Source organism: Anoplopoma fimbria, chromosome 9, assembly GCF_027596085.1.
Source record: "Anoplopoma fimbria isolate UVic2021 breed Golden Eagle Sablefish chromosome 9, Afim_UVic_2022, whole genome shotgun sequence".
In the NCBI taxonomy this organism is placed as follows: domain Eukaryota; kingdom Metazoa; phylum Chordata; class Actinopteri; order Perciformes; family Anoplopomatidae; genus Anoplopoma; species Anoplopoma fimbria.
Window position 1 is genome coordinate 11,176,620 of NC_072457.1, and position 26,481 is coordinate 11,203,100.

General features: G+C 40.1%; 1 protein-coding gene across 1 annotated transcript; it reads right to left on the reverse strand.

The window, feature by feature from the left end:
- Nucleotides 1-98: 98 nt before the first annotated feature.
- Nucleotides 99-8,085, reverse strand: si:ch73-290k24.6 (proline-, glutamic acid- and leucine-rich protein 1). The gene is made up of 6 exons (XM_054603811.1): nt 7,921-8,085; nt 4,183-4,227; nt 3,773-3,817; nt 3,056-3,203; nt 1,793-1,954; nt 99-1,228 (listed from the first exon to the last, which is right to left on the reverse strand). The coding sequence occupies exons 1-6, from the start codon at nt 7,969-7,971 to the stop codon at nt 99-101; spliced, it is 1,581 nt and encodes a 526-aa protein (XP_054459786.1). The 5' UTR covers nt 7,972-8,085.
- Nucleotides 8,086-26,481: the final 18,396 nt, after the last annotated feature.

Below are 26,481 nucleotides of genomic sequence, written 5' to 3' on the forward strand. Positions count from 1 at the left end.
AAGACTTTTCACCCACTAGTCTTGATCCATGACAGTGCCATCAAGCATAAACGTCTCACTTTTTCCACTTGTGTGACTACATCTCACAGGCTGTAAGCTTACGAGGACTCCACGGTGATGATGGCCTCTCCCGTCTTCTGGTTGATGCTGGAGGATAAGGAGACGTGGCCACGCTGTTCAACGCAGTCGTCCAGGAGAGGTGACTGAGCTGAGGCCTTCGCTCTGAGGGAACAGTCCACGCTGTCATGCAGCACGTCTGCCCTCTCCTCTTCCTTCACAGCCTCTTCTCCTACTTTCCCAAAATGCCCCTTCTGGAGTCCCTCTTCCTCTTGTTCCTCCCTCTTCACCCGGCAACGACATACCTCGATGCCCGAGTCACCCGTCAGCCGTCGATGCCGGAAATGATCCTCCTCGTCATCTTCTTCCTCCTCCTCTTCCTCCTCTTCTTTTTCTTGTTTTTGCTCTTCTTTGTTGTTGCAATGTGTGAAAACAGCCACGTTTGAGGAGAAAAGGGCCTGTTTAGGGGCAGACAGAGTGGACCGTGTGGTCGGACCGCAAGGCGGGACCTTTTCTTCTTTCTCTCTCTGAATGGCTACAGCTCCAAGTGGGTCTGAGAGGACGAGAGGATGGACTTGACCGGGAGGGATGGAAGATAACAGAATGAGGGGGGAGAGCGGGAGGCGAGAAGGGTGTGAAGGACGAGAGTGTAAAGGAAGAGAGAGAGGCGGAGCTAAGGACGAGACTCCCTCACTGCCGTTAGAGGGCCGCCTTTGTACCGGTATGACATCTGGAGTGGCCGCAGGGATAACATCAGGTGGAACTTGTGATGGAGGTGTCGGGGAAGAAGTTGGTGTGAAGTTGGCCCCAAACCTTGACAGGACAGCACAGTCGCCCCCCGCTTCACTGGGTGTGGAGAAGTGGCTGCTGTCATACGTCTCGTCCGTCACCTGGACTGAGAAGGAGGTGCTGCAGGGGGAGGTGAGGGAGCAGGACTCACAGGAGCAGCTGGTGTAGTTGTCAGAGCTCTGGGAGGAAGTCAGGCCGCTGGGACCAGGGCCCAGATATGGAGGGCAGGGGTGACGGTGGTGGTGGTGATGGGGGTAAGAGGAGCTGGGACCACCCATGGCACCTCCCTGCAGGGCGAAGACAGAGCTGTAAGGCGGAGGAGGGGTGCAGGGCTGCGCCGCCACCTCCTCGTAGGAGGGCAACTTGAAGGAAGCCAGAAAACCTGTGATGAAAGAAATATTACAAATCAGATGCAAGTGCAGTCAGTTACTTGACTGATAAAAGGAAAGACTGGAGATACAGTATTCCATAATTCCTTAATATTAATAATCCCCGACATAAAATAGTCCTACGAATGCACTTTATACTTTTAGTTTAAGTGACGTTTGCTTAAAACTACAGTGCCCAGCTGTACTACAGAATTACTTAGCCTTTTTTTAAGTTTTCTTTGTAGCATAGATGATGAAATGAATCAAGACATTTTTCTTTTATTTAATGGTTACTGTTGATTTTCTTTATTTTGGATCCAAATAAAACAACGAAACTGCAGAAGTATCTGAATGTAGATGTGTTTAAATTATGTTTCCACTGGAAAGCAGCACACCAAGGAAACCAGAAAACATATTAGTTCTGCAATATTGATTTCAATATATTAAACACTGTTTTAACTGTATTCAATACAGAAGCATGACTTAACATTCCCAGACTCTGTAGTTCCCCGGATAGAAGACCTTCACAATCAAAACTAGAATAGATATGTGAGATGAAATAACATAAATAAACGTACTGAGGTCCAGCATGGAGGAAGGGTAGTTGCAGGCTCCGTTGTAGGCGATCAGGTTGATCTCCCTCTGTCTCTGCTGCTGTTGGATCCTCAGCTTGGCCCGGCGGTGGCGGTAAGCACAGAAACAGCTGAAGAGGATCAGCATTGTCCACAGCAGCCAGAACCCTGCAGAGGACAGGAAATAAAACCAACATTAAGATTTATGAAATCAAAAGTTTTGTTCTGTTGTATTAATATTACATCTCAGATCTACTCAGGTTACATGGAGGCAAAGACTGTTTTAAAACTAAAATAATGATATTTTATCCCATAATAGACAAATCCTTTATATTTCCAATTATACTGTCTATCTTCCAAAGCATACCTTAAGATTATGGATGTATTTCCTAGCTTTGTTTGCATTATTTGACAATGATTTCAACTTTCAGGGAACATATTTTAGAAAACTAATACATTTCAGTAAAGAATTTGCTGCTTTTATGTATTAATATTTTGAAAAGTCAAAAATATTACAGTAAAATTATAGAAAATGATGGTTGGCACATTCAAGGATAAATAATGAATGCAGTGGTTTTTAGAGGCCCAAACTGCGAGGGTAGAGATACATCCTTTAATGTCAATGTAAACAATTACTTAACCCTTAACTTTGTCAGTAAATGTTCAATGTTATAAGAGGCTGTTATCCAACCAAGACAAACATACAGTTTCAGATGTCATTCCAAGGTGACTATTAAAATATAACAATCAGAATTAACCAGATAGCATTGCAACATGCAGCGTAAAACTGTTGGTATTTTAGTTTGAGTTCAAATTAAACAACTGGCATAAAAACAACAATAAAAGGTAATGTGTAGGGAGAAAGGAAAAGTCCAAAAAGCCCTAAAAAGGTACATTACCTATGCCCAAATGTTATAATGAAAACACTTTTTTAAAATGATATTCTGAAAGACCACAATATCATTAAAAAGTGATCTCCTTAAGGGAGATGTTTGAGATCTTATGACAATGAGTGAATCCCTAAATAAGAAATGAAATGATCTGGACGACATTGCTCTCCGAATTTCCTGGTCAGATTATTTCCCATACAGTAGCTTGTCTGGATATGCTTTAATAACCTGTTCCTAATATGTAATAGGAATGTAAGAGAAATCAGATTTTTGTGTCCAGATGTTTCACTTAATGCGTAACAAATGAGACAATGCAGCCGCAGCCTCGGAAACTTGTCTACTGTAACACAATGGAGAAGAAGTCCGTCGGTTGACTCACACCAGAGTTCATAGTAGTAGGTACAGCAGCCCGTCTCCCCGCAGCAGTGCCCCGTTTCACACAGGTAGCCTGGATTGCTGTTTACCCCAGGACAGTACTTGGGACTGACAACAGGCTGGCTACCAGAACCCCCATGATGCTTCACCACCTAGTGGACAAAACACAGCATCACATATCACCACAGTTAAAAATAATGGAACTGCAAATATAAAGTTGTAATGGTTGTCTATGGTGTTCCCTTTGACAAGCGACAGCATGAGCGTGAGAATTCATTTCCACCCCTCGCAAAAGTGCTTTGACTAAATAATTATCACCCAAGGTCCACTTTTTTGCATATGAGCCACCTCCATGACAACTGAGCAGACGCCTCTGCTGATGAAGACCATGAGAGCGGTTTGAAAAATCACTTCACAGTCATTCCTCATTTCAGATTTTTAAACAACTTCTCTTGATGGAATCAATCACTATGTAAATGAGGTATGATACAATGTAAAGCAGTACAAAAAATGATATTGTAATCTGTGTTTTTATATTTTTATATTATCTTCCTGGTCTTTTTATCTCTAGGATTTGTTGTTTAGAAATTGTATTCTTTTCTTTCTTTTAGATATTTAAAAAATATTTATGTCTGTTTGTAAACACATACAGCTCTCTTTAAGATGATAGTATGTTTGTTGTCAGCTACAGGTCAATGTTAAATTTAAAAAAAGCTCACACCTGGTTAACTGTGCGCATGTCAGCCTCCTTCTGGGAAACAGCCACCTAAAATAAGACATGGAAGGACCTCTGTGAATTTTACAGTTGCATCTTAATAATTAGCAAGTCAGTGTGAGGGAGAGAGGCAAGTAAAGAAATAAACACAGATATTAACACATCATAAAAAGCTGGCATTATTTCAATGACACTCCAGCAAAACCATAGACCACAATAATAATGCAGCAAAAAGAGGTTTCTATTATGTACATAGTAACCACACATGAGACAGAGAAGTGTTAACAAATAATTATGCATTGCCATGGCAACCACTGTGGTTACGCTTGGAGTTTTCTTTTTACTCGTGTGGATAATGTTTTATACTATGCAGTGGTATGAGATGTTTAGTGGTGGTTGAAGGTCGAGCTCCCTACCGTAGCAGCTTCAGTCCCGTCCAGCCCCTGCAGGGACATGGTCATCTAGTAAAAGACAGAGATGTACAATGGTTAAGAAGGCGCAGTAGAGAGAGAAATTATATATCCAGTCTGACGACGCTGGTTAACCTTCACTCCTGGCTCTGGTCAATGGCTTTTTAAGAATACCTATTTCTCCTCTGTGGCTCGAGATAGTAGACAGAAGGCCCCAATTACCAGACACTCTCCCTTTTTCTTTGCTTGTTTCTTCCAAACCAACACATGCATGTAAAAAGTACACCTCTAAAACTGTAATGACAAAAATTAACAATTAACTGAGAAAAACAACCAACATGAATTCACAAAGCCCAAAGTCACACATTTCGATTGCTTGTTTTGTCTCACCAACAGTCTAAATACCCAAATACTCATTTTTTAAATTATTTTTAAAGTGAGAAAAGGAAAACATTCTAACAATTAATACATTTTCCTTGATAGAAATTCAAACACTAGAGCACTCACATACATATATATATATAAAACATTAAAATAATATAATTTGTGCTTGTGGGAAGTGTAGCATCTCAACAGGCAATGACACCCACAACAACCACACAGGCTGACCTACCAATAAGGATGGTTGCTGGCAAATAGGAACCATTAGTAAATGATCATATAATGATTTAGGTCCACACATATTGTGCAGTAGAAAAAACAATGAGAGGTTATGCTTCCCAATGCAATTCTGTTACGGTCCAGATTTAAAAATTCTGTGTGTCGTTCTGTCAATGTCATTCAGACCCACTGAGAGGAAAAAAGTGAAATATGCCTTTGTGTGTGCTGCTGGATGTGGGGCCACTGTCAAAAAACAATGTGGAGACACTGGGGGCTGAAGCCATGTAAATGAGACCGCTTTTGTTAACAGCTGGCTGCTGGTTATGTAGTCAGCATAGGGAACAATGTTGGCTGCAGTCAGTGTGTGTGTGTGTGTGTGTGTGTACATGCATACATGCCAGTGCACACACAGCTATTATCAGGTTCAGGTAATTACAACTCTATTTTCAAAAAGTAACAAATGGCAACGAGCATAAAAATGTAACGAGCTCCACACACTGCCTCGAGGCTGTACAAATGACAAATATAGTTGTCAGTCAGCCTAGAAACATTCTTATTTACTGTAGTATACAACTGTGCATAGCATAAGCTTCTTCAACACCTGCTGCAGCTACAGGTTTATAAATATTGCATGAGACAACATCACGTGACACTTTGTTAGAAGAGCCATGTCTTACCAAGGACATACTGTTAGAGCATTGGACAAACAAATTAAAGAGTTTTCTGCCAAAAAGTGATCCAGTGGATGGTTACGCTTTGTGGCCATGAACACATGATCATCACATGCAGCACTTTTATTGCTTGGTACATTTTTCAATAATAGCAGATATAATACTTATATTGTATACTTATATTTTTTTTATATCTTACATTGAGGTTTTTAAAAAAATACAAAACATTTTATTTGGCTAATTTACCAAAAGAAGTCAAAGTGCTCAAATCTCATTGTACAAGCCGGACAAGAACACTGGGTTCATGAAATATTCTGAAAACAGCAAAATTATGATTTAAATCAGAAACTATCTGATCAAAGAATTAGTAGAGCACACATCTGAGCAGGCATCTGCAGGAGTCCTGGTTTATCAGTGACATTCCTACTGAAAATCAACTGTTTGCTTCAAGATTCAAAATGATTTAATGTTATAATATTTTTTAATCTACTTTGCTATAGCTAAATAAGCTATCCTTAAAAACTGTGTTTGTTTCTGATATGTGAAGCCCCCTAAATATTGTGCCACAACAAAACCCAACAGAAAAGTCATGCTGCATATCCAACTGTCAAATCTAACCTCAGGCGGTTCATAAGCTAGCTTTCATACGGTTATGAAAGTCAGAGTCGAGAGGGTTTTCAAGAGGGAGCCGAGTTCCTGTGGTAAGCCCACCACACGGCACAGAGTACACACACATGGGTGTGAAGTGATCGTTCAGACTTCCCCAGAGACCGCGGACTAACCACAAATGATTTCCACCCCTGGTGTCCCTAGGTTCTCAATAGCATAACAACAAACACACACCTTCACTTATTCAATCCTAGACGACTTGAAACCTGTGAAGAACATGCCAGTTTGTGCGTGTGAGACTGTGAGCTCTTCACTGCCACATGAACATGAAAATTATGAGTGAGGGGAAAATCGAATGGAGGCAGAATGTGGAAGGATGTAAAACGAAGACCATTAAATCACAGATATTTCACATGACATTATGTAATGTAGTTAAAGTTATGCCCAAGGATATAAAATGTTGAAACTGGGATGAAAATAAGATGTGATTACAGTGAAGTTATAACTTGTTTGACTTTGAATGTGACGCAAACTGCTGTCAGCATGTGGGTTTAAGAGATACAATTTAATTTTCAGATTGAAAATTTCATTGCTACACAGAAGAAGAGGTCGAGGCGTGTTAAGACGGACACTGCGTCTTTATATGGAGACACACTGTTATACTGTAAGAACCAAATTTCTTTACCTGAATAAAAATCAAATGCCAAGAACTTGATACACTCTTAGGCCTCAAAACATTTACACAGGGGAAAAAAGTCACTCTCCTACTGTCCTTTTTTAATTTCTTGATGAAATATTATAATTTGGCAACACTAGACTTAATTATAACTATATGCCAATAAAGCAAATATGAACTTCACAATTTGATTTGAAAATATAATTTTCTCTCCTCACAAGACTTTCCCTTTTAAGTGCCAGAAGGTTTGTGGTCAATTTTATTTTACATGTCACAAAGACCAGCTGAACATAGATGTCTCTTTCACATAGATTTTAGCCAATGTAGTTTAAATTGTGCTATTATAAATACAGGTTTATGAAACTAAACATATTCTGGCATCAACAACATAATTGAAAGAAACATCATCCTCAGTTTTGAGCAGGCAGTGTCCTGAATCAGCAGTATGGTGTTCCTCTGCTGGATAAGCAGATGTACATTAGATTTATTAGGCTGTAAGGGTCTGGCAGTTAAAGCTCTTTGAAATCTTGTTAAATCTTTGGTGCATTACGACACATCACCTTAGTCACTTTGCTTGAAACCAGGAATCAACTTAAAATCTAACTGCAGTTTCCGCAAAACAAGTCAACAAGTTGCAAACTACTACTGATATCAATACTATATGACTAATAACAATCCTTTAGTATTTTTTTTACTGAAGGTGACCTTACAGTACATTTTTCAATATTTGTCAGAAACATCTCCATACTACTCATTTACATTTTGTTGTGCATTAGAGGCCCCGTGCTTCTCAAACTTATTATCAACTATTGTGCATGAACTACAGCATCACAGACAGAAACCCCACTGACCACAAACAACCACAATAGAAAAACCATACCTGACTGACTTTACTGGACGCAACAAAAAAAAAAAAAAAAAAAAAAAAAAAAAAAAAAAAAAATTGCTGTAATGATGCAACAAATGCACCTTTTTTTTTGTCCTCCAGAAATATGTCAAAAGGAAAACGAACAACAACTCAAGATGAAGGAATGCAAAGACAGACGGGTACACACAACTAGTGGAGGCCACTGTTTGTCAACAACAACAACGCACACCGAGGGACGCATGTTGCTCTGCAGAAGAAGTGAAGCTTCAGCTGTTGGCAGCAGCGTTCGCGTCAAAACGAGAAGCCGTGCAGTGCATTACCTCCTCAGCCTTCAGCCCGAGGCAGAATGTCAACGTTTTCTCTGGATCCATGGCGAGAGATCAGTACCAAGCTAAACAGAGAAAATGTAAACGCAGAGGTGGAGATGTTATTCTGCTAAGCCCCCATCACTGCTGTCCCACTCCACAGACACGTCGGCCTCTCCATCCGCCATTGCCCGGGACGGACAGACGGACGGACGGACGGATGCCCCTCCCAGACTCCGCTGCACACTCCGGAGCCCCGGGGCCGGATTCCCGGTGTATTTTACGGATGGGAGACCGCCGGGGTGGGGGGGGTGGGGGGGTAGCGCCGTGCGGACGATCGTGGCGTCGACTGCAGTCTGCAGTAGTGAAATCCAGATGTTTTACTCTGTGTGCTCGCAGTGAGGGTCGGGGCTGAGCATGATGTCATGCTTCTCCAGCCCCTGAACGACTTGTATGGCAGCGCTGCGGCTTTGATTGGCCGGAGCATCCCAGCAACAGCCGCACAGAGGCCGCCTCACCGGGGCTTCAGTCACTCACTGATTAACTACTGCCGAGCATAACAGCCGGAAACACCTGAGCGTCTTTGCAACTGTAGCGAAACAGAGGCATGATATTTAAAATATATAGTTGCACACAAAGGTTCATTTATACAGATGTGTTTGGCTCACTGAACTATGACAGAGCCTACTATAGAAATGTTGTGCAAACCTTCAATGTATTTACAGCTTAAAAACTACTTCTTAATGTTAATCCAGGGTTGGAAAGATCTATAGTTACTTTAGGTTAACGTTAGATTTCTTAGTATTTTCTTAGTATTTATTAACACAATAAAATACTTAATTTCTCCACTGCAAGTAAAACCTGCATAAATAATTATTGAACTAGAAGAGAAGTGTCAAATGTGAAGAAAGTAGTATATTATTAAGAATGGTGTTTTTACAGGCTTTATTTATACAGTTAGTTTCATGATTTGCAAACACTATCATTGCCAATGGTTAAGAGGTGACAATAACTTTAGGTCTGGACTTGTGAACTGCATCAATTACTCTATTTACTAATGTTAACGTTAGTTGTTTAATATTTACATCTTGAATAATCCTCAAACTTATTTATTTTATACTTGAAGTATACAGTACCAGTCAAAAGTTTGGACACACCTTCTCATTCAACTACTTTGAAGAATCTAAAATATAAAACATATTCTGGTTTGTTGAGCATTTGTTTGTTTACCACATAATGCCATATGTGTTCCTTCATAGTTTGGATGTCTTCAATATTAATCTACAATGTAGAAAAAAATCCGGGCTTCAGATCTTTTGAAGTAAAATTAGGAGTAGGCTATCTCATTGTAAAATACCAGTAAGTAAAAGTCCACCTTTCAATATGACTAAAGTTCAGAGTTCTTAATGTAGGCTAATTGAACTATCCAAAGTAAAAGTACTTGTTATGCATAATGGCCCCTTTCAGAGTTTTATATTAATATATATCATCGAACATGGTGATGTTGCTGTTCTAGATCATTATTGTTTTGAATGTAAAATTTTAATCTGTAAAGTACAGTATGTCTTTAGCTGTCAAATGAATGCAGCCTATAGAGTCAACAGTATAATTTTTCCTATGAAATTAAGTATAGTACAAGTATAATGTAGCAGAAAATTAAAAGGAGTAAAGAACAAAAACTGTAAAACTTTACTTAAGAAGCCTAAATATACATAGTTACATTCCACTGCTGCCTGTTGCTGAACTTTCGTATTAAATGTATTTGACCAGGATCACTGTAAACTGGTTCATTTAAAGAAGACATTCCTGGCAAAATAAGACATATATAAAATCAATAAATCTATAAAGTATATTGAGATATACAGATGTAATACTTGTTTTTTTCTTTTGGCGGTATGTTGTGGAAATGGTTTGAGAAGATGATCAGTTATATATAATATTGACTGTCATGTGTCTTCATCCACATCATGGTCAAAACCTGCAGGTACGTCAATGACAGTTTGTGTCTGTCAGCCACTAGAGGGCAGCAAACCACAGGCTTTTGCTTTTTTCATAATTTCCTGCACTTGGGCTCTGAGTTCGGTTTAATGACCTGGAGTAGAAAAATAACACTGCAGCTCAGTATGACAAATAGTTACAGTTGTTACAGTTTAAGCAATGGTTACGTGTCCTCCTCTCTCTCTATAGCACAAAAGGGGAACAAGCCTCCTAAAGTATTTCCACCGCCTATTTCCACCGCCCCACCTATTGTCTTCCCCATATTTCATACCTGTGGTTGAAAATCCTCACCATGAAATACCAGTTTGAGCTCTTGCTCACCAGTATTGGTTGTGCGTTAAAGTGTAAACACATTGAACCATCTGGATTAAAGTTTCACTAATGAACAGGGTGTTAACCCCTTAAAAGTATTGTGTTAAGCTTGTTGATTAGCTGGTAACGACAACAGGTTCCATACCATGTCAATAAGAAAAATGCAGACGGGAATTTATAAAGATTCATTATTTTCAACTGATTGTCTTTCTAGATTGAATAGTAAAGGACTCAAATGGGAGTAAGACTGGTGAGACAAGTTTGTAAACTAAAAGCAGATCAAGTAAATCAACCTTTTATAGCTTTTAAATACTCTTACATTTAGATTTGTGTACTAATGTAATAAAATAGATCAATGTTTTATTTCTTGTGAGAAAATAAAGAGATAGTTGCTGAAAATCTTGGATACCTAAACTTCTAAAAAACTCTCCCCACATGAGTTAATACTGTACCCGGATTTACTGTAATTTCCTCTGCATTCAAGAGAAAATGTTTGGTCACCACATAATGACACAATGTGACAAAACACACTTCCCTTCACTCATCTTAGCACATGCATGTGTACTTCCACACACAGGCACACGCATACACACACAAACAAACAACAAAGCCGTAATAAATGTTAAAGGGTGAGGGAAGTTATGTTGTAATTTTAGTAAAAATAAATATATAAAAGCACCTTGCTGTAGTATATACATTTAATTACAGTGTGCATTATATCTTCTAAACTAAGAACTATTTTATTCAGACCAGCTAGAGGTATATCAGAAATGTCTGTCACACAAGGCTTGTCAACAGCTCACATGTGGGAAAACTAGACTCGCTAAACATCTGTTAGAAACAGGAAGTCTTTGGAGTACACGAGAAGAGCAGACAAATTAAAATGATTTAGAGGAAAGTCAAAATGAAACTCATTTTATGATTTGTTTTCCCTCTTTATGGTGAGGTTACACATGTGATTTACACCTGCTTATTACTTTATGATCATCATTCCTATGCACAGGGTGATTTATTTTCTGCTTCTCAGTAAACAGTCAGAAGGTGAAATTAATTTGTAGACATATTTAGGTATACAATACAACAAATATTAGTTTGTTCCCTATTCGTTTGTACTTCTGATGAAACCTTAATCGCAAAATCAACATTGTAGGTGCTTCTACAGAAATTTCCACTGTCCTATTTACAGCTGAAAGTCACGTCTCTAACAGCACACACAATGGATGTTTTATGACAGCGTGGGATGACACAACACAGGTTGTTTTGTGAGAGATGCAGCCCGGACCCAAAATCAGGAGATCATACTAGAGACTTTGACACAATTGTCAAAAACAAAGCCCTTATAGGAAGGGTAGGAATATTTTCTTGTGGCAACATGGTTGCTTTGTTATTTTGAAACCTGCCCATCAAATAGCAACTCATACGTTTTCACAATGATACCACTCTGGACAGCTGATAGGGAAAAGCACAAATCATGCAACTTTAAACTTCCTTTTTCTCTCTAAATGCCCAACAGAAAGTCCACAAATCAACTACCAAAGATGAATTATTTGCTAATGCTTGGAAATGCAAAGTGGTCGTGTGCTGCAAAAACAACATGCATCTGCTAGCACTTACCACATTGTCAAGTCACATCCTGTGCCTCGTGGACATGTGACATTTAAAAATGCCACTGTAAATGACAGCACAGTGCATGATGATGGGTCCCTGAAGGGGAGAGGAAATATTCCATATACTCGAGGAGCACCGAGCTTTTTGCTTACCTGCATGTTAAATTACAGTTACTTGTGTTCACCTTTTTCTCTGTGTGCCTGTGATAACATATTCATATCAGAAAACGTATTATTTCTGCCACCAACTAACCTCCTATTCCCTTTATGTTGCCTTTCCCTCTGCCCTTTTGAAGGCCCTAATTTGCACTGCATTTGACTTGATACTCGAAAACATGCAAAGCCACAGGTTCATGTTCATGGGTTTATTTACTGAGACGGCTAACCAGAGAGCTACAGATAAAAGAGTCAGTGCTAAAGTTCAACACACCAAGACAATTTTATTGTAAAAACAAATACAATTCAACATCTCCTGTTCTTGTTTTTCTATGCAATATGCCCAAAAAAGTGTTTTCTTAACAAAGGTATTATTATTAGAAACAGGGTCCTACATGAATTCAAACAATATCTTCTGCCTAACTTAAAACAATACTGTTCTTCACATGAGATTTCTCTATATTTGTATTTGTTTGTAATCCTCTTTGAATTGAAGTGTAATAAACAGAGATGACGTCACACATATCTAAGCACCAATTGGAATTTAACAATATAGGAATAAGGCTATCTTGTGAAATACTGTATACTTATACCTCTTTCAGGCTAAAACCATTCAAATAAAACTACCCAAGACAGTTCACTTTACTCATGTTGACCACTCCATGTCCATAAACTCTGATGAAAGGTCTTAAGTAGACTTTGTTTCCTTTACAGGAGTCACAAGACAAAATGGATGGGGAGTCCTGCTCAATATAAAACTTACTAGTTTTATGTTGTGAGCAGATTGAGATCTCCAACACATTAAATCCTCATCATTTTATGTCTTCACTGAAAGATACTGTTGCGTGACTGTCATTTTCTTCACATCTATACATTGTGACACTGTGGCATAATTAGTTAAATGTAATGTACCAGCAATGGACACTACTTTTTTATTCCATTTTGTGACTTTTTTGACATTGACATTTCAGACATGATGTAGCAATCATAATCTGACAATTTTGTTTAGGTTTGTTGCCTATGTTGCCAGGGAGATGCCCCTGTCATCAAATAACCACACCCACACGGCCATGATGTGGTAGATGAGCAGATCTTTTGAGTGCTTAACTCTTATATATGTAAAACTATATCTTTGGTCACTGCTTTAAATATCTAATCTGATAAGGAAATACTCTTTAAAACGTGTCAGCTGTCCATGCGAGCAGTACTTAGACACCTCGTCATCACTTGTCCCATCGATCAAGTACCTGTCTGCGAGTGATACCTGACATCCAGCACGAAGACCTTCAAATGCCCCCTAGAAGATCCTCCACCAGCTGTCACTGGTTAAGTCAGATTGGCCTCTTTGTTTGAAGTATGACTGCAGTGTGTTATCATCAGCATTGTAAATCAGCTGTCCCCTGTGCTAATATACTACAGCTGTCAAACAGAATGACGAGGAGACAGATACACGAAACTATTTCTCTGATGTTTGTTGAGGGATCACAGGACTAATCCGGCTGCAAACATTTGTCAATACAAGCCCTACACCAACCACACGCAAACAAACACACACAAAAAAACAGAACACATATATAGGCCTATATGTCAATACACAGCAGGCCTTATTGCTTACACAGCATTCTACTATAAAAAGCATCCTTATCTCGTCTCATGTGAGTAGACATCATGTGATATTAAGTGGGAGACGTGTTTTTGCTGAGGTGTGCCCAATCTATGTGCGGTATTTGGTTCCACAGAGGCACAGCAGTTGTTTTAATGTGAGTCACTATCTTTTGGAAAGACAGCACACCCTGACGCTGCTAAATAATGAGCTGGCAGTAAAGATCTGTGTCCTCACAGACACAAACAACTTCCTGATCTAACATTCCCCCCCGACATTTTCTTTTTCTTCGCATTAAAATACTGTTTCCATGTGAAATTGGCTGATGCAAACTTAATATATTGAGACAAACATGGTTTTCACAGAAGGCACACATGACTGACAGGCTTTTTTTTGCACCCCTGCTTTCCTGTTCCTCTCTTTGACAGCGGATTAAACTGACAGACCTCGCCCCCCTCAACACACACACACACCCCCTCAACACACACACACACACACACACACACACACACACACACACACACACACACACACACACACACACACACACACACACACACACACACACACACACACACACACACACACACCGGAACCACAGGCCAAACAGAGTTTCATGTCCTGACAAGTCCGCCGTAGTTAACTTAATGAGGGTAGCGGAGACCTTGTCACACACCCACCACACACACACACACACACACACACACACACACACACACACACACACACACACACACACACACACACACACACACACACACACACACACACACACACACACACACACACACACACACACACACACACACACACACACACACACACACACACACACACACACACACACAAGCGCATGGTATCGAACATGTTTATCATGCTGTTGAGTGAAACAACCAAAACATCATATGAGAAGACTTGCATCAGGTTACCTCACGCTGCTGCCTGAAATCCAAAGCTTCACATCAGAGTGTCATGACCAAAGAACACAAAAAATGTTGTAGGTTTGAATCCACAGACTTGGGTTGTGATATTTTTGTTTACTTGCAGGTTTAAAAGGATTAAATTCAGAGCCGTGTGCATCCCAAAGTAGGCTTGTGTTATATCTCTTATGTACCACTGACAGACGTCAGATGTGTTAAAACATTCAAAAATGTAGTAAGAAGAAATGAATAACTACAAACAGTAAAAAGTAATGAGAGAGAAGCTTGTTTAGAAGTAACATGCATAAGAAGGGAGCAATAATGTTTGTGACTCCTTACTGTAATAAATCAGTGCATAGGATATATGCTGCTTTTGGAAGTCACCCCTTCAGTCTATTTCTGATACGCTTGCTTAAATATGCACACAGCAGTGACACAAACAACAGTGGTTTACACTGCTGAGTGCTGGAAAAACAGAATATGTCAAAGAGAAATGAGATGAAACCCACAATGGAGATCACATTCAAAGCGTCTACCCCTTAATGATTTATCCATTGTTAACTGAGACAAAACTCGGGCTAGAATAACTAAAGCATTGAACAACATGGATGTGAAGAGGAGTAAAGAATGGGGGAAGGGAATGGAAAGATGTGCATATGATAACAGAGAAGGAAAAATCATGAATGCTGGTAAGTAAAAAATGGGCCTCCATATCAGTACAGATCCTCCCTTGACTTAATTGTTGATTCAACTCCCTTCACAAGACCTTGATGTCCTTCTTCAGTGTTTGCCTCTGCTGCTGCTGACATAAGGCCTTTGTTTCAGCCCCTCACAAAAACAAGAGGAACTCAGAGGACCATCAGAGCCCAGAGAGGAACAGAGACGCACAAGCAGGACAACAAGTATACCGGGCCGAGTTGCACCACTGGCTGCTGCAAGCCAGTCAGCAGAGGAAACTCCAGCACAAGCAGAAAAGCTGGTTCCCAATGCATGTCTGCAATGTGTCATGTGTCGGTTTCCCCCCATCTGCATGTCTTATTTGAGTTCAATGACACGGTTTTAAGCCATATTTAGTTAGATCTGCAGCACTTAAACTTGCAAAAGGGGAAAAACATGCATGTTGTTTGTATTTTTCATGACGTCTGGTGAGAAAAAAAGACTGGGGAGAGACCGTAAATATGGTATCTACAAAAAGGAACTGACTGATATTGAAACATGCCATCTTTGAGCTAAATTTCAAACAGATTTTGAAGCTTGCACTTTTCTGTGTCACACCTGCTTTTGGGGACACAAGATAAAAGCGTGCCTGTGGGGACAACGCTTATGCAAACACCACTAAAACTGTATTTTTTCTCATTCTGACTCACAGTAAAACAATTCTCAAGTAATCAGGTGTCTAAGCTTTGGCCTTCTTCTTCTCCCACATTTGTTGCTGCACATTTCAATCCAGTGAATTCCTCGCTCTCCACTGACTCTCTCTCAGTTTTTCTTTTCCCTCCGCTCTGTTGCTCTCTATTTTTCTTTATGGAGTCCTGAGACACAGTGACCCACTTCCAGTTCCTTCCTCTCTCCGAAGCAGAGTGTGCATATATATGTTAAAGCTAACGGTTTTAGTTTTTGCAGCATTTTTCCTCCAAGCACCCCCCCTCTCCCTTTTGCTCTTTCTCCCAAACAACACTCACTCGCTCTCTCTCTCTCTCTGCATGACCGAGGGAAGCGTCCTGTTCGCAAGGGGGCGTGAATAGGGATCTTTGCCATGAGTCATTACCAGGGGACCCCTAGCACTCGGCTGTACCCCTCCTCTGCATGCAAGGAATGCTAGCTAGATGCACTCCAGCCTTAATGAAAGGGGGCACTCATTCAGACGCAGACAGCAGAACTTTATGAAAGTTTGATAGACAGCAGGTAGTTGACAAAGAAAAGCAATTTTGAAAAAAGCCAGGATTTTCCATGCGTAACAAGTCCATCCAGAGGACCAGAAAATTGACGGTCAGGATGTTTTTATGAGTTCTTTTTTCCCCCTCTTTTTCTTTTTTAGGTGTGCACAGCTGTACTTTGGGGCTGAGGAAACATTTGCAGGCACGCACAGGGCTCTGGCCCTCTGACATACTCTGTCATTAAACATGAATGCACACCATGCAACCTGTGTTAAACCTATACCTGCACAATCCATTAACATAAAAAAACATAAAAAAAGCTAAAAAGTCGTTCTTTCCTTCTCTCATCTTTGTTTCCCACTGTTGTTTCTTTTACCCCTTCTGACTCCAGCCTCTCCTGCCTCTTGTTTTTCTCCCTCATCCCCTCTACCTTCCCCCATGGCTGAGTCTGGCAGGGCCACGGGTTCAAAGACGTGCAAGCACCAGAATGTAGGTCAGCCATTGGTGCTGAGTTACCGATTAGAAACAGCTGTGCGTTTGTGGGCCATTCTCTCTGTCTGCTGAGGCTAGCAGCCATCACAAAGCCGTACTGACTTATAACTTCAATGTTCAAATTCCTCCCTTGCTCCACTTTCCTCCCCTAAAAATGATGAATAAGGGGATTGTCAGGGCACTTTGTTTTGGTCAGCTCTTAAGAACCTTGAACGCAAACTTTGTTGTGAATCTTACTCATCACTGTTGACCTACTGATCTCTGTACACGTAGAAAAGTAAAAATGTGTTATCATGTTTCCTCTCTTGTTCGGTTCCCCCTTAAAAACACCCCTGGAGGTTCATTGCTATCCTTTTTCATAAAGCCTTTAAAAGCAGCCGGGGCATATCTGTGGTTATGCCTATTGTTGTCTGATGAATACATTGCTTAACTGCAGAACTTGTTTCCCTCCTGCTGCTCTTGACAATAGCTGATGTGTAAGATGAATTAACCAGCGAGTGCCTGAGCAGAGTCAAAGCTGCGGTGGTCCTGAGGGTGACACTAATACTAGCTGTCTGGATTAGCCCTCCATGCCCTCGCAGCCCTGCCCTCATTGCCAGTGCTGGTTCTTATATACATATATACACACACAGCACCTGGGGGTAATTACCTGTCACGGCCCATGGGGAGGCCATCTGTCGGGGGGCCTCAGCGCGAGTATGGAGGAAAGAAAGATGGCTTATTTTTGTAGAGAGGAGTGCCTGGCATATAAATCTTCACAATCAGTATTACACACATACTCAAAAAGTAACCCCTCCCCAAAACCACACAAGCAAGAAAACACACCACTGAAGTTGTGTGTGAGGAAAGTGAAGCAGTGGAAGAGTACAGCAGGAAGAGAGCAGTGATGACTCCTCGCAGTTCGGACCCTTTAACACCCCTCCCTCCACTGCCAGCTCAGCAGCGGATATGAGCCAAACCCTGTACCTTGCAGCTGTGAGCCCAAAAATGCCAGATGGGCAAAATAACTCCCAAACTTACACACATATAAAATGACAGCACATTCACAATGCAAGTGTGCCTGCAAGCATATAAAGAGCATAAACAAGGGTTCACATGCAATTCAATCACAAAAACAAAAGTTGCACTGTATGACCCTGTTAAGATGGTAGTAATTACAGCGGCCTGTCGTCTCTGACATTTGTCCCCGCCACGCCCTTTGGCCACTTGTGAGTTAGCTGATGAAAGCTTAAGCTTGACATTTCAGCAACGCAGGTATTCCCTCACACATGCAACTAATTATTGGTGGGGCACGTGTGCGTGTATGTTTTTCCAAAGCTTATGAAAACTGAGTGATAATCCAACCAATATTTCTTTAAAATATGGGCTACACATGAATTCTTTAATGAGTGTTTCTTCAGGTGTGATGACTGCTTTTTGAAGTTTTATATCTGTGAAGGTGATTAGGCTGCGTGGTAGAAGTGGTTCAAGAAGGTTTCTTTGGTTTAATAGCTAATCTTTTGGCTTTCTTGCTGACAACTAGATAAGAAGATCGATACCACTCTCATGTTTACTGGTATAAATCTTCTCATCAAACTCCTGGCAAGAAAGAGAATTAGTATTCCCAAAATGTCAAACTATTTATTCATGTTTTACTTATGTTTTTGTTCAGTTTAAGTCCTCTGTGACTGCTTTTTAAGAAAAACTACACACAAGAAAAAGCCACATTTCAAGCATACAGGGGGTGATAACTAAAAAGACACATTTTGGGTGGAGTCTCACTTCCACTGAATGCACGGAAATGCACCGTAAACAAGTCACAAAGGTCAGAGTCAATGGCACGCCGGGGATTTGTAAATCCAGACATCCTGACAAGGATTCTCAGTGGGATATCAGACTCAAGTCTAAAAACCAGTACAGATCCTTCAGATCATCTTCTTGTTTCATCTAGAGGCCGCTTTCATTTTCTCATATTCATCCATTATCAGAAGAGAATCACATCCATTGGTGGGTGGTCTGTCACCACGTTCCCCGCTGCCCACCCACAAGAGAAGATAGGCCTGGTTTGCATATTTATAGGGAGGATGTTTGTTGTAAGAGACCCGCTGTTTGAGTGTATGAATTAGCTTAAGTTCGCCAGTTGCCATGGCCACGGATATGGTTGTTTTATTTGAGCCCATTCAACCTCCCATACAAACATCCCTGCCCCCCTTTGCTTGAGTTCCAGTGGCTGTATGGCATTTTTATTAGGGTTGGGGTCTGTGTTTCAGCCTGGTGGGACTCACTAGTTAATCAGCACTGACATTGAAATTTCAAAAACTGAGAGAAACAAAACATGCCATGAAAATGTGACAGGAACAGTGTGTTTGTCACTGATTTTCTTTGACGAATTCACCACGATTCTCAACCACATATATGAAGGCAGCAGCATTATGTGCACTTACGCTTTAACATCACATGAGTTCCTGGTCCCAGGGAGGACATATGCCACAACAACATGGTGTTGTCATGTGGAATCGAGCACAAGAGAGGGAGAACCAATCAACTGCCGTTCCACCGCAGCACCCATGCCAGCAAGGCAGAGGAACTGAGGAACCCAGGAACCTGGAGAGTGTCCAGGTGACCAGTGCCAGACGCAGAAAAACAGTCCAGGTGCTTCCACAAGGGCCACAAAAAAAAGATTTCGGACCACAAGACTGAAACTGCAACTGCATAGGATAGATGAATAGTTCAACGTGTGAACAGACGTCAACTCTGTGGGCACACCACACATATAGAGAAGCAAAACAGGGAGGGGACACAGATGGGAGAATGCATCGGTGGAATGGGAAGAAAAATACTTTTAGATGGTCTGACAAGTAAATTGCTAACAGAGCACCCAATAGATGCCAAATCAGCTATATGCAAACCGTGAGAGCAAAAAATATGGTGAAAGAAAAATGTGGTAGCCACTAGCTCAGCCGTCTGCATGTTGAGAGCTGAGTGGACAAAGAAAGATGCTTGGAATTCTGTAGTGAGCACCTTATAAAGATTTGAGATAAAGTAACTTCTGAGACTATGTCATCATCTATTGACATTGTTTTTTCTATTCTTGTATGCCCACAAACAAGTGTGACCTAAGAATATCTACATCATACGCTCATCACAATGCTGAGATAGAGATGGCTGTATTAGATTTGACTCATAAAGACGTGACAGCACGTAGAAGCTGGGCTGTAAAAGATGACATCTTATCTTTAAAATCCTAAATGAAAAAGGCCTATGGCTTTCTGAAGCCACCAGACCTCCCCAAACATTTCTAAATGTTGCTGCAAAACATAAACATAAAGATCTAGAATGATGATTGTGGAATGAAAATGTCTAGACTGGATGCAAGAATGTGTGTCTGTGTGTGTGTGGGAGGACTGCCCTATATGTCTTAGATATTTTGGCTGAAAGAAAGAAAAGGTTTGAAGAAACATCAAAGGTTTCAAGCAGGGTTGAGATGAGTCTTACAGAGGTTTCGTTATGTGCAGCAAGCTGCCAGCTATACCATGAGAGCGCAATGCCTTAAAATCATAACATGATGCAACATAGAGTTCTGCAAATGTGAAGTACTCTCTTTGTACTTGCAGGTGCAGAAACCTTTTTCTGTTACAGAAAAATCAAGACGATGAATTTGATCCATTTGCTTTGTACAAAATTTGTCCATTTTTTATCATTTTTATTTAACAAATACAATACTTTAAAGCAGATAAGTAACAAACACTCGATGTGTATGGACTCAACCCCTGTTGCGTACACGCCCCACCTCGCCCTTTAGTAACATTTCCAGACAGTTAACTCTTTGGTATTTCTCTTGAAGATACGTCATCAGCTATGACACACACAGGATGCTCCTTAAAAAAGCTCTGGGGGATGATGAGACCTGTAATTTTTCTATGCGCAAGTGTCTACTACGCAAACCATGTGGAGTGTTGCATCAAGCTAGAGCTGAATGGAAAATTGTGAATTACAGGTGTGAAGTCACGCAAGCAGGAGCACCTATATGTCACGGGACTCAATTAGTCCGGTGAGCATGGCATGCTGCTCGAAGCCAATCAGAGCGTGCTCAGGTTAATGCGATGTGACCTTTGTTCAGTATGGGCATGATCACTGTTTTTCTGATCTGAGCTTTGTAATAGGCTTTAACTCTATCAGCTTAGCTTTTTTAGCATCTATTTAAACACCTACAGGACCTGTATAGCTTGATTTGTATTTTCTTTTTTTTAAGCTTTTAACCCTTCAACAATAATCTGATCCTGGGCCTGTTGACAGAAAGTGTAAAATGTTTCCATGGACTTCACTCCTTGTTACACTGAACCATAGTGGCGTTAACAAGCCTAATCCTGATTACATGTGGAACCAAAATGGTGGAAAGCATACTACAGTGACTGACCTTTGGCCTGAAGGACGGAGAGGAAGGTGCTTGCATATGGGAGGAAGGTAGCCGGCAAACAATTAGTGTCAACAAGATGAACAACTCCCCATCTCTGCAATCTCTCTTATCAATCTCCATTAGTTTTCTTGATTAACAACAACAAAGCTGTGAGTTTCCACATGCATGGACCCCAACAATATCTGAGTTAAATAAAATGGGTTAAGTTTATCTCACAATATTCACATTTAGGAGACCATCCTGGTTAAAGAGGAAACAAAGACAAACTGGCTTCCTTGTCTGTTCTGGCTCTGGTGCTCCAGACTGTTGTCTTTTAAGATTAAAAGGCTTCATAGTCTACACATTATGTACTGTATTTACTGACAGAGGATTCTTGGGTATAAAGGAACAACCCTCCAGTCACATATTGAAAGCATTTGGGTAATTTCCTGAGAACATCACTCTGATTCTGGGATTATCACTTTAAGACTGCCTGCTGTCACTCACGAAGCAGAAAACACATGTGGCAGATGTTTTGTTCCTCAGTCGTGCAAAAAAATGGAAACCGAAGCAGGTGAATGACACATTACATTTTCCTTTCAGAAAATGGATTCCTCTAATTAAAGATGCCTGTTATAGCTGAACTGCATATTGGAGAATATATTTGTCTTCCTCTTTTATTCTCAAAAATAAAGACCATTGATCAAAAGTCTCAGCACAGGCCTTAGCGTGATGTCTAATACTGTAAATGTGACTCCAAACATTCTTCCCAACAATATATAAAAAGACCAAAATGAAGAACTCTGTAGTTTCAGTTGAAATATTTACAGTTTCTTAAAATAACAAATGTTATTATGCTCACAATTAAGCAGACAGTAATATGATGTAGTGCAGGGCAGCATGCATACTTCATAATTATTTAATACTAAAAACTACAGGACCTAACTAAACTAAAAATCAGAAACCTCAATATTGAAAGCATTATCAAAAGCTCTACTCAGTTGATGTTATGACCTAAATCCCCCCCAACACTCACACACAGACACAAAAAAAGAGTTATTATTTTGTGATTTACTGCTTAGTTTTGTTCAGTTTGTTACCAGTAGGATGGACAGGATGGAGATGTTTGGCTAAGATGGGGCGATGGATGGAGGCAAACAGAGAAAGGTTGGAGAGAGTAGTCATTTGGCTGACAGGCCTGAGGCTTTGAGCATTGCAAGGCCTGAGCCACTATGATCAGAGAGCATGCAGAAGTCTATAAATAGAAAAATGCAGCGGCATGGACAAAGACTATTTCCTTTCATACGATGCAAAAGGACTGTTGGATGTCTGTGCTGTAACACGCTCTTGAGAACATAACTGGTTGTCATTGCATGTGCATTTTGGCATGAGGACTATTTTGACCATATTTAAATAAAATATCACAAGGTTAAATGGCTAAACACACAACACCAGGAAGGTTTATGAAATGACGATAGTTCACACAAATATTTTGTCAGTTGTAGGAAATCTATGAATAAAAAACAGCAGTGAGCTGTAACACTCGAATTTCCCCCATGGGGATCAATAAAGGAATATAATAATATTAAGTTCAAGCAAGGATTGTCAGGTTTTTTTCAACATGTCAGTGTAAACGTTCAAGTAGATTAACATGAATTTTACAAAACCAGATGTTATTTTGCAACTCTTTTATGTTCTGAATGAACAAAAGGTGTGGGTTTTTCCTGTCTGCTTAGTCAGTGTTCATTAACCACACTAACTCCCATTTTTTATAAAGATTCTTGGCTAAAGTTATCACTCTGTAACTGAGATAATTGTCAAACTATGTCACTGAATAACTGCATTGAATACAGTAGCAAAAAGCCACATCTTTGTCAGAAAGTCCAGCTCCGTAAGAGAGGAAACAAGACTTCTAAAACTATGCAAGGTGAATAAATGCCAAAACCTCAGAAATAATAGCATGCACAAAATGATGAATGATTGCTTGCATAAAAGGGCCAAGGTCAAGTTTATTACGGGCATTTGCTCTATTGCATTGACCTCAAGGGAGGTCAAACAAATGCTCGCACAACCAAAACTGATGAGACAAACACACCATGCGACTCCATAAACCTGTGGTCTCCTGCAATCTGAAACAAGCTACAGATGTACAAAGTTCAGTGGCAGAGTGAGTCAACGTCACTGCATATGTGGGCATATGATAAGAAGTGTGCAAGTTGCATAACATGTCTTTAATTGCCCCAGAAATAGTCATGAGGTTTGGGAAGAATACTGCACCAGGCTTAACCAGAGAAAATGCAATAAATAAGTTGCACTAAGTGTGACTGGGTTATATTTTCTAGCTGTACATCGGCTACACTGTTTCAAAAAAGGATGTAGTGAGGCTAATTTGGTCTCTTGTTTACTGTGTCTTCATTTCACCCTGAGGAAGGTACATGTAGGCAGGACAGCAAACAATACTCTCCCGTGAAAAGCTATCAGACCTCCTCATAAATAAATCCTTGTATGAAGTGTAGTGAAACACGAAAAAAGCAAAAGAAATAGCTCCCCTATTCTGATCTGTATTTAGTGAATTGAAATTGCATAGGAGGAGAGATCATTAATCATCTCAGTGGCATGCAGCCTTGGCTCATAAGTGGGTATTCAAAGGACAAACAAAAGATGGCTAACACAACATAGAAACCATCCACTTGATCCTGGTCTGCATCATGGCAACAATGAATTTGTGAATTACAAAAAAAGAGTGATATTACACTAAACATGTGTTACCACTCCATTCAGGTGACACTGAAATTAAGTTGTGCAAAAACAAAGGCAGGCCAGATACAGGAAATAAAAGCTCTTGATATACATATGTACAGTTTCATTTGCAGCTGAATGTGGCTTCAACTGGGTTGGAACCAAATATAATCACAATAACTGTAAATGTTAAATCGTCCACAATCACCTGCATCCTGAATGTTTTGTTTAAATGTTTAACATTTACAATTACTTGTCAGTTTATTTGGTACACAAGCTAAAACCAATGCAGTATAATACAACAGCCCTGTAATAAATCCTTCCTTTATAACATTCATAATGTTCTGCTTTAGAGAAGTATTGATTCAACTTTTTGGTCATTTTGGTGACTGCAGTTTGTGGTGCTGATGAATTGTGTTGGTGTTAACAGTGTGAGGTGCCCACATGTAGCTCACCATGTAGAGAGTGTATCAGTAAGACTGAAACCTTGTTGCATAGGCCTGGGTTTGGGCTCTGGTTGCATGTCACCCGTTTTCTCTCTTTCCTTCTTTATATCAATGAGGGTAAACTAAATATTAGAAACAATTTTGAGTATAACACATTCATTTTAGCTTCATTTAAACAAACTGGCAAAAGAGTGTACAGCATTCAGTCTTTTCACAATATGTTGGAAAGTAAAATGATAAAGCACATTATTAGCACCATCAACATATTTTGCATTTGTGTGTGTGCGACTGCAAGTGGCAATCATACACAGCTTTACACAGTTTAGGATTTTATTTAATTGCACATGCGTTTACATGTACAAAAGCTGACAGCAACATATTTAACCAGCAATTTATGTCATCTGAAATCTTGCAATCTATGATGAACTGCCTCCAGTACAGGCCCCATGAGGATCCTACGTGACACGTTACCAGGAAATTACAACAAAAACAAAGTTTGTGGCCCTGATCCTCTACGGCCCTTTTATTTTATCTCATCATTCACACTAAAAGTAACTTCCCTCATCATTACGCTTTTGTGATTTCTTCAGAATGTACTCAAATGATCTGAGGCACAAACATCTGGCTGCAAGCAACATGAGCTGCCTGCCATGCAGAGCAACCCACTTTTATACTCTGCAGGAACTCCTACTGAGACATTCATAACTCTTCTACAAAGTGACACTTTGCAAATGCGCACAATTTAGCTGCAAGAATATTACAACGTTACCATATGTCTGTTTCTTTCCTTGCAATGGATACTAAATCTGCAGTAGGAGAAAGTCTATTTTGGTATTAGCAAACAAACAGACAGACAATCACATTTGGATGTAAAGACTCTGCTGTGGTAAATAAAAAATGGAAGGCAACGTGCAAAACATTCAGCTCAGGAATTAGACATGTATCACAACTGTGTCTAGAGCCACAACTTACAATAATTTTCCTCATCAATTCATCTCATGATTAATTTATTGATTACATTTTTGAACCGTCAGAAAATAGAGAAAAAAATTAGCATCGTAATTTCTGGACTTAATTACTGAATTTTAATGTCGGACCAACTGTTTCTATATTTAGAGGCTGGAACCAGGACATGTTTTCTATTACTTTTAGTACTACTATATTAATCACAAAAAATTTGCTGGTTTACTTTTTGTCAGTCAACTGATTGTAACAGCTCTAACTGTCTCACAGGAATAACATACCAAGGTTTGGTTGTAAGAAGCATCCATTACTTATGCAAATATACTGATATTCTGTTTAAGACTGAACATGGCTTTACATTTGTGACTTGCAGAAAATTGGCTGTGTCCCAGCTCTGGCTGTGGTTGTACTAAGAGAGAGTTGTACAACCATAGGCCTACATCCATGCTGATAGCTCTATTCAAACTGCTTTTTTAAAAAGAGGGTGATACTATTTATACTTTTCAAGGAAAATGTGTATTTAACTTTGCATGTTCAGTGTATTTTGTCAGAAACAACATCCAACTGACACTGCAACTCAGTCCCTTTATATCTCCAGGAGGCATAAACCAATTTAGTTTCTGCAGCCTCATACAGGGCTTTCATAATGAGTGGACAGGAAATGAACACAACACACAAACACTGAGTAATTTTGCCATGTCACACACTCTTATAGGAAGTATCTTTCGTAAATAATAGAGCCCTATCGACTGAATGGCCGTTGAATGTGGTGTACTTCACGGTCCAAATCCAAACGCATACTTTGGAGAAGTTATCAAACTTGGCAACCAAATCAATAGCGCAAGTTCAACTGTGACAGACGCTCGGAATTCATCCGAGCCAATCAGAGGCCGCCTTTCCTCGTGTCAAACCAATCAGCTGTGGAGGGGGCGGGCAATCGAGGCTGTTGCTAGGGTATGTCCCTGATGACTTTTCCCCTCAAGCCAATCAAATCGCACCTCAGCTTTTGCAGCCTGCTCATAGGCTAAGACCTGCCTCGAGAACCCAGCCAGAGGCTTTTCTCATTGGACGGACGTGCGATCGCTCAC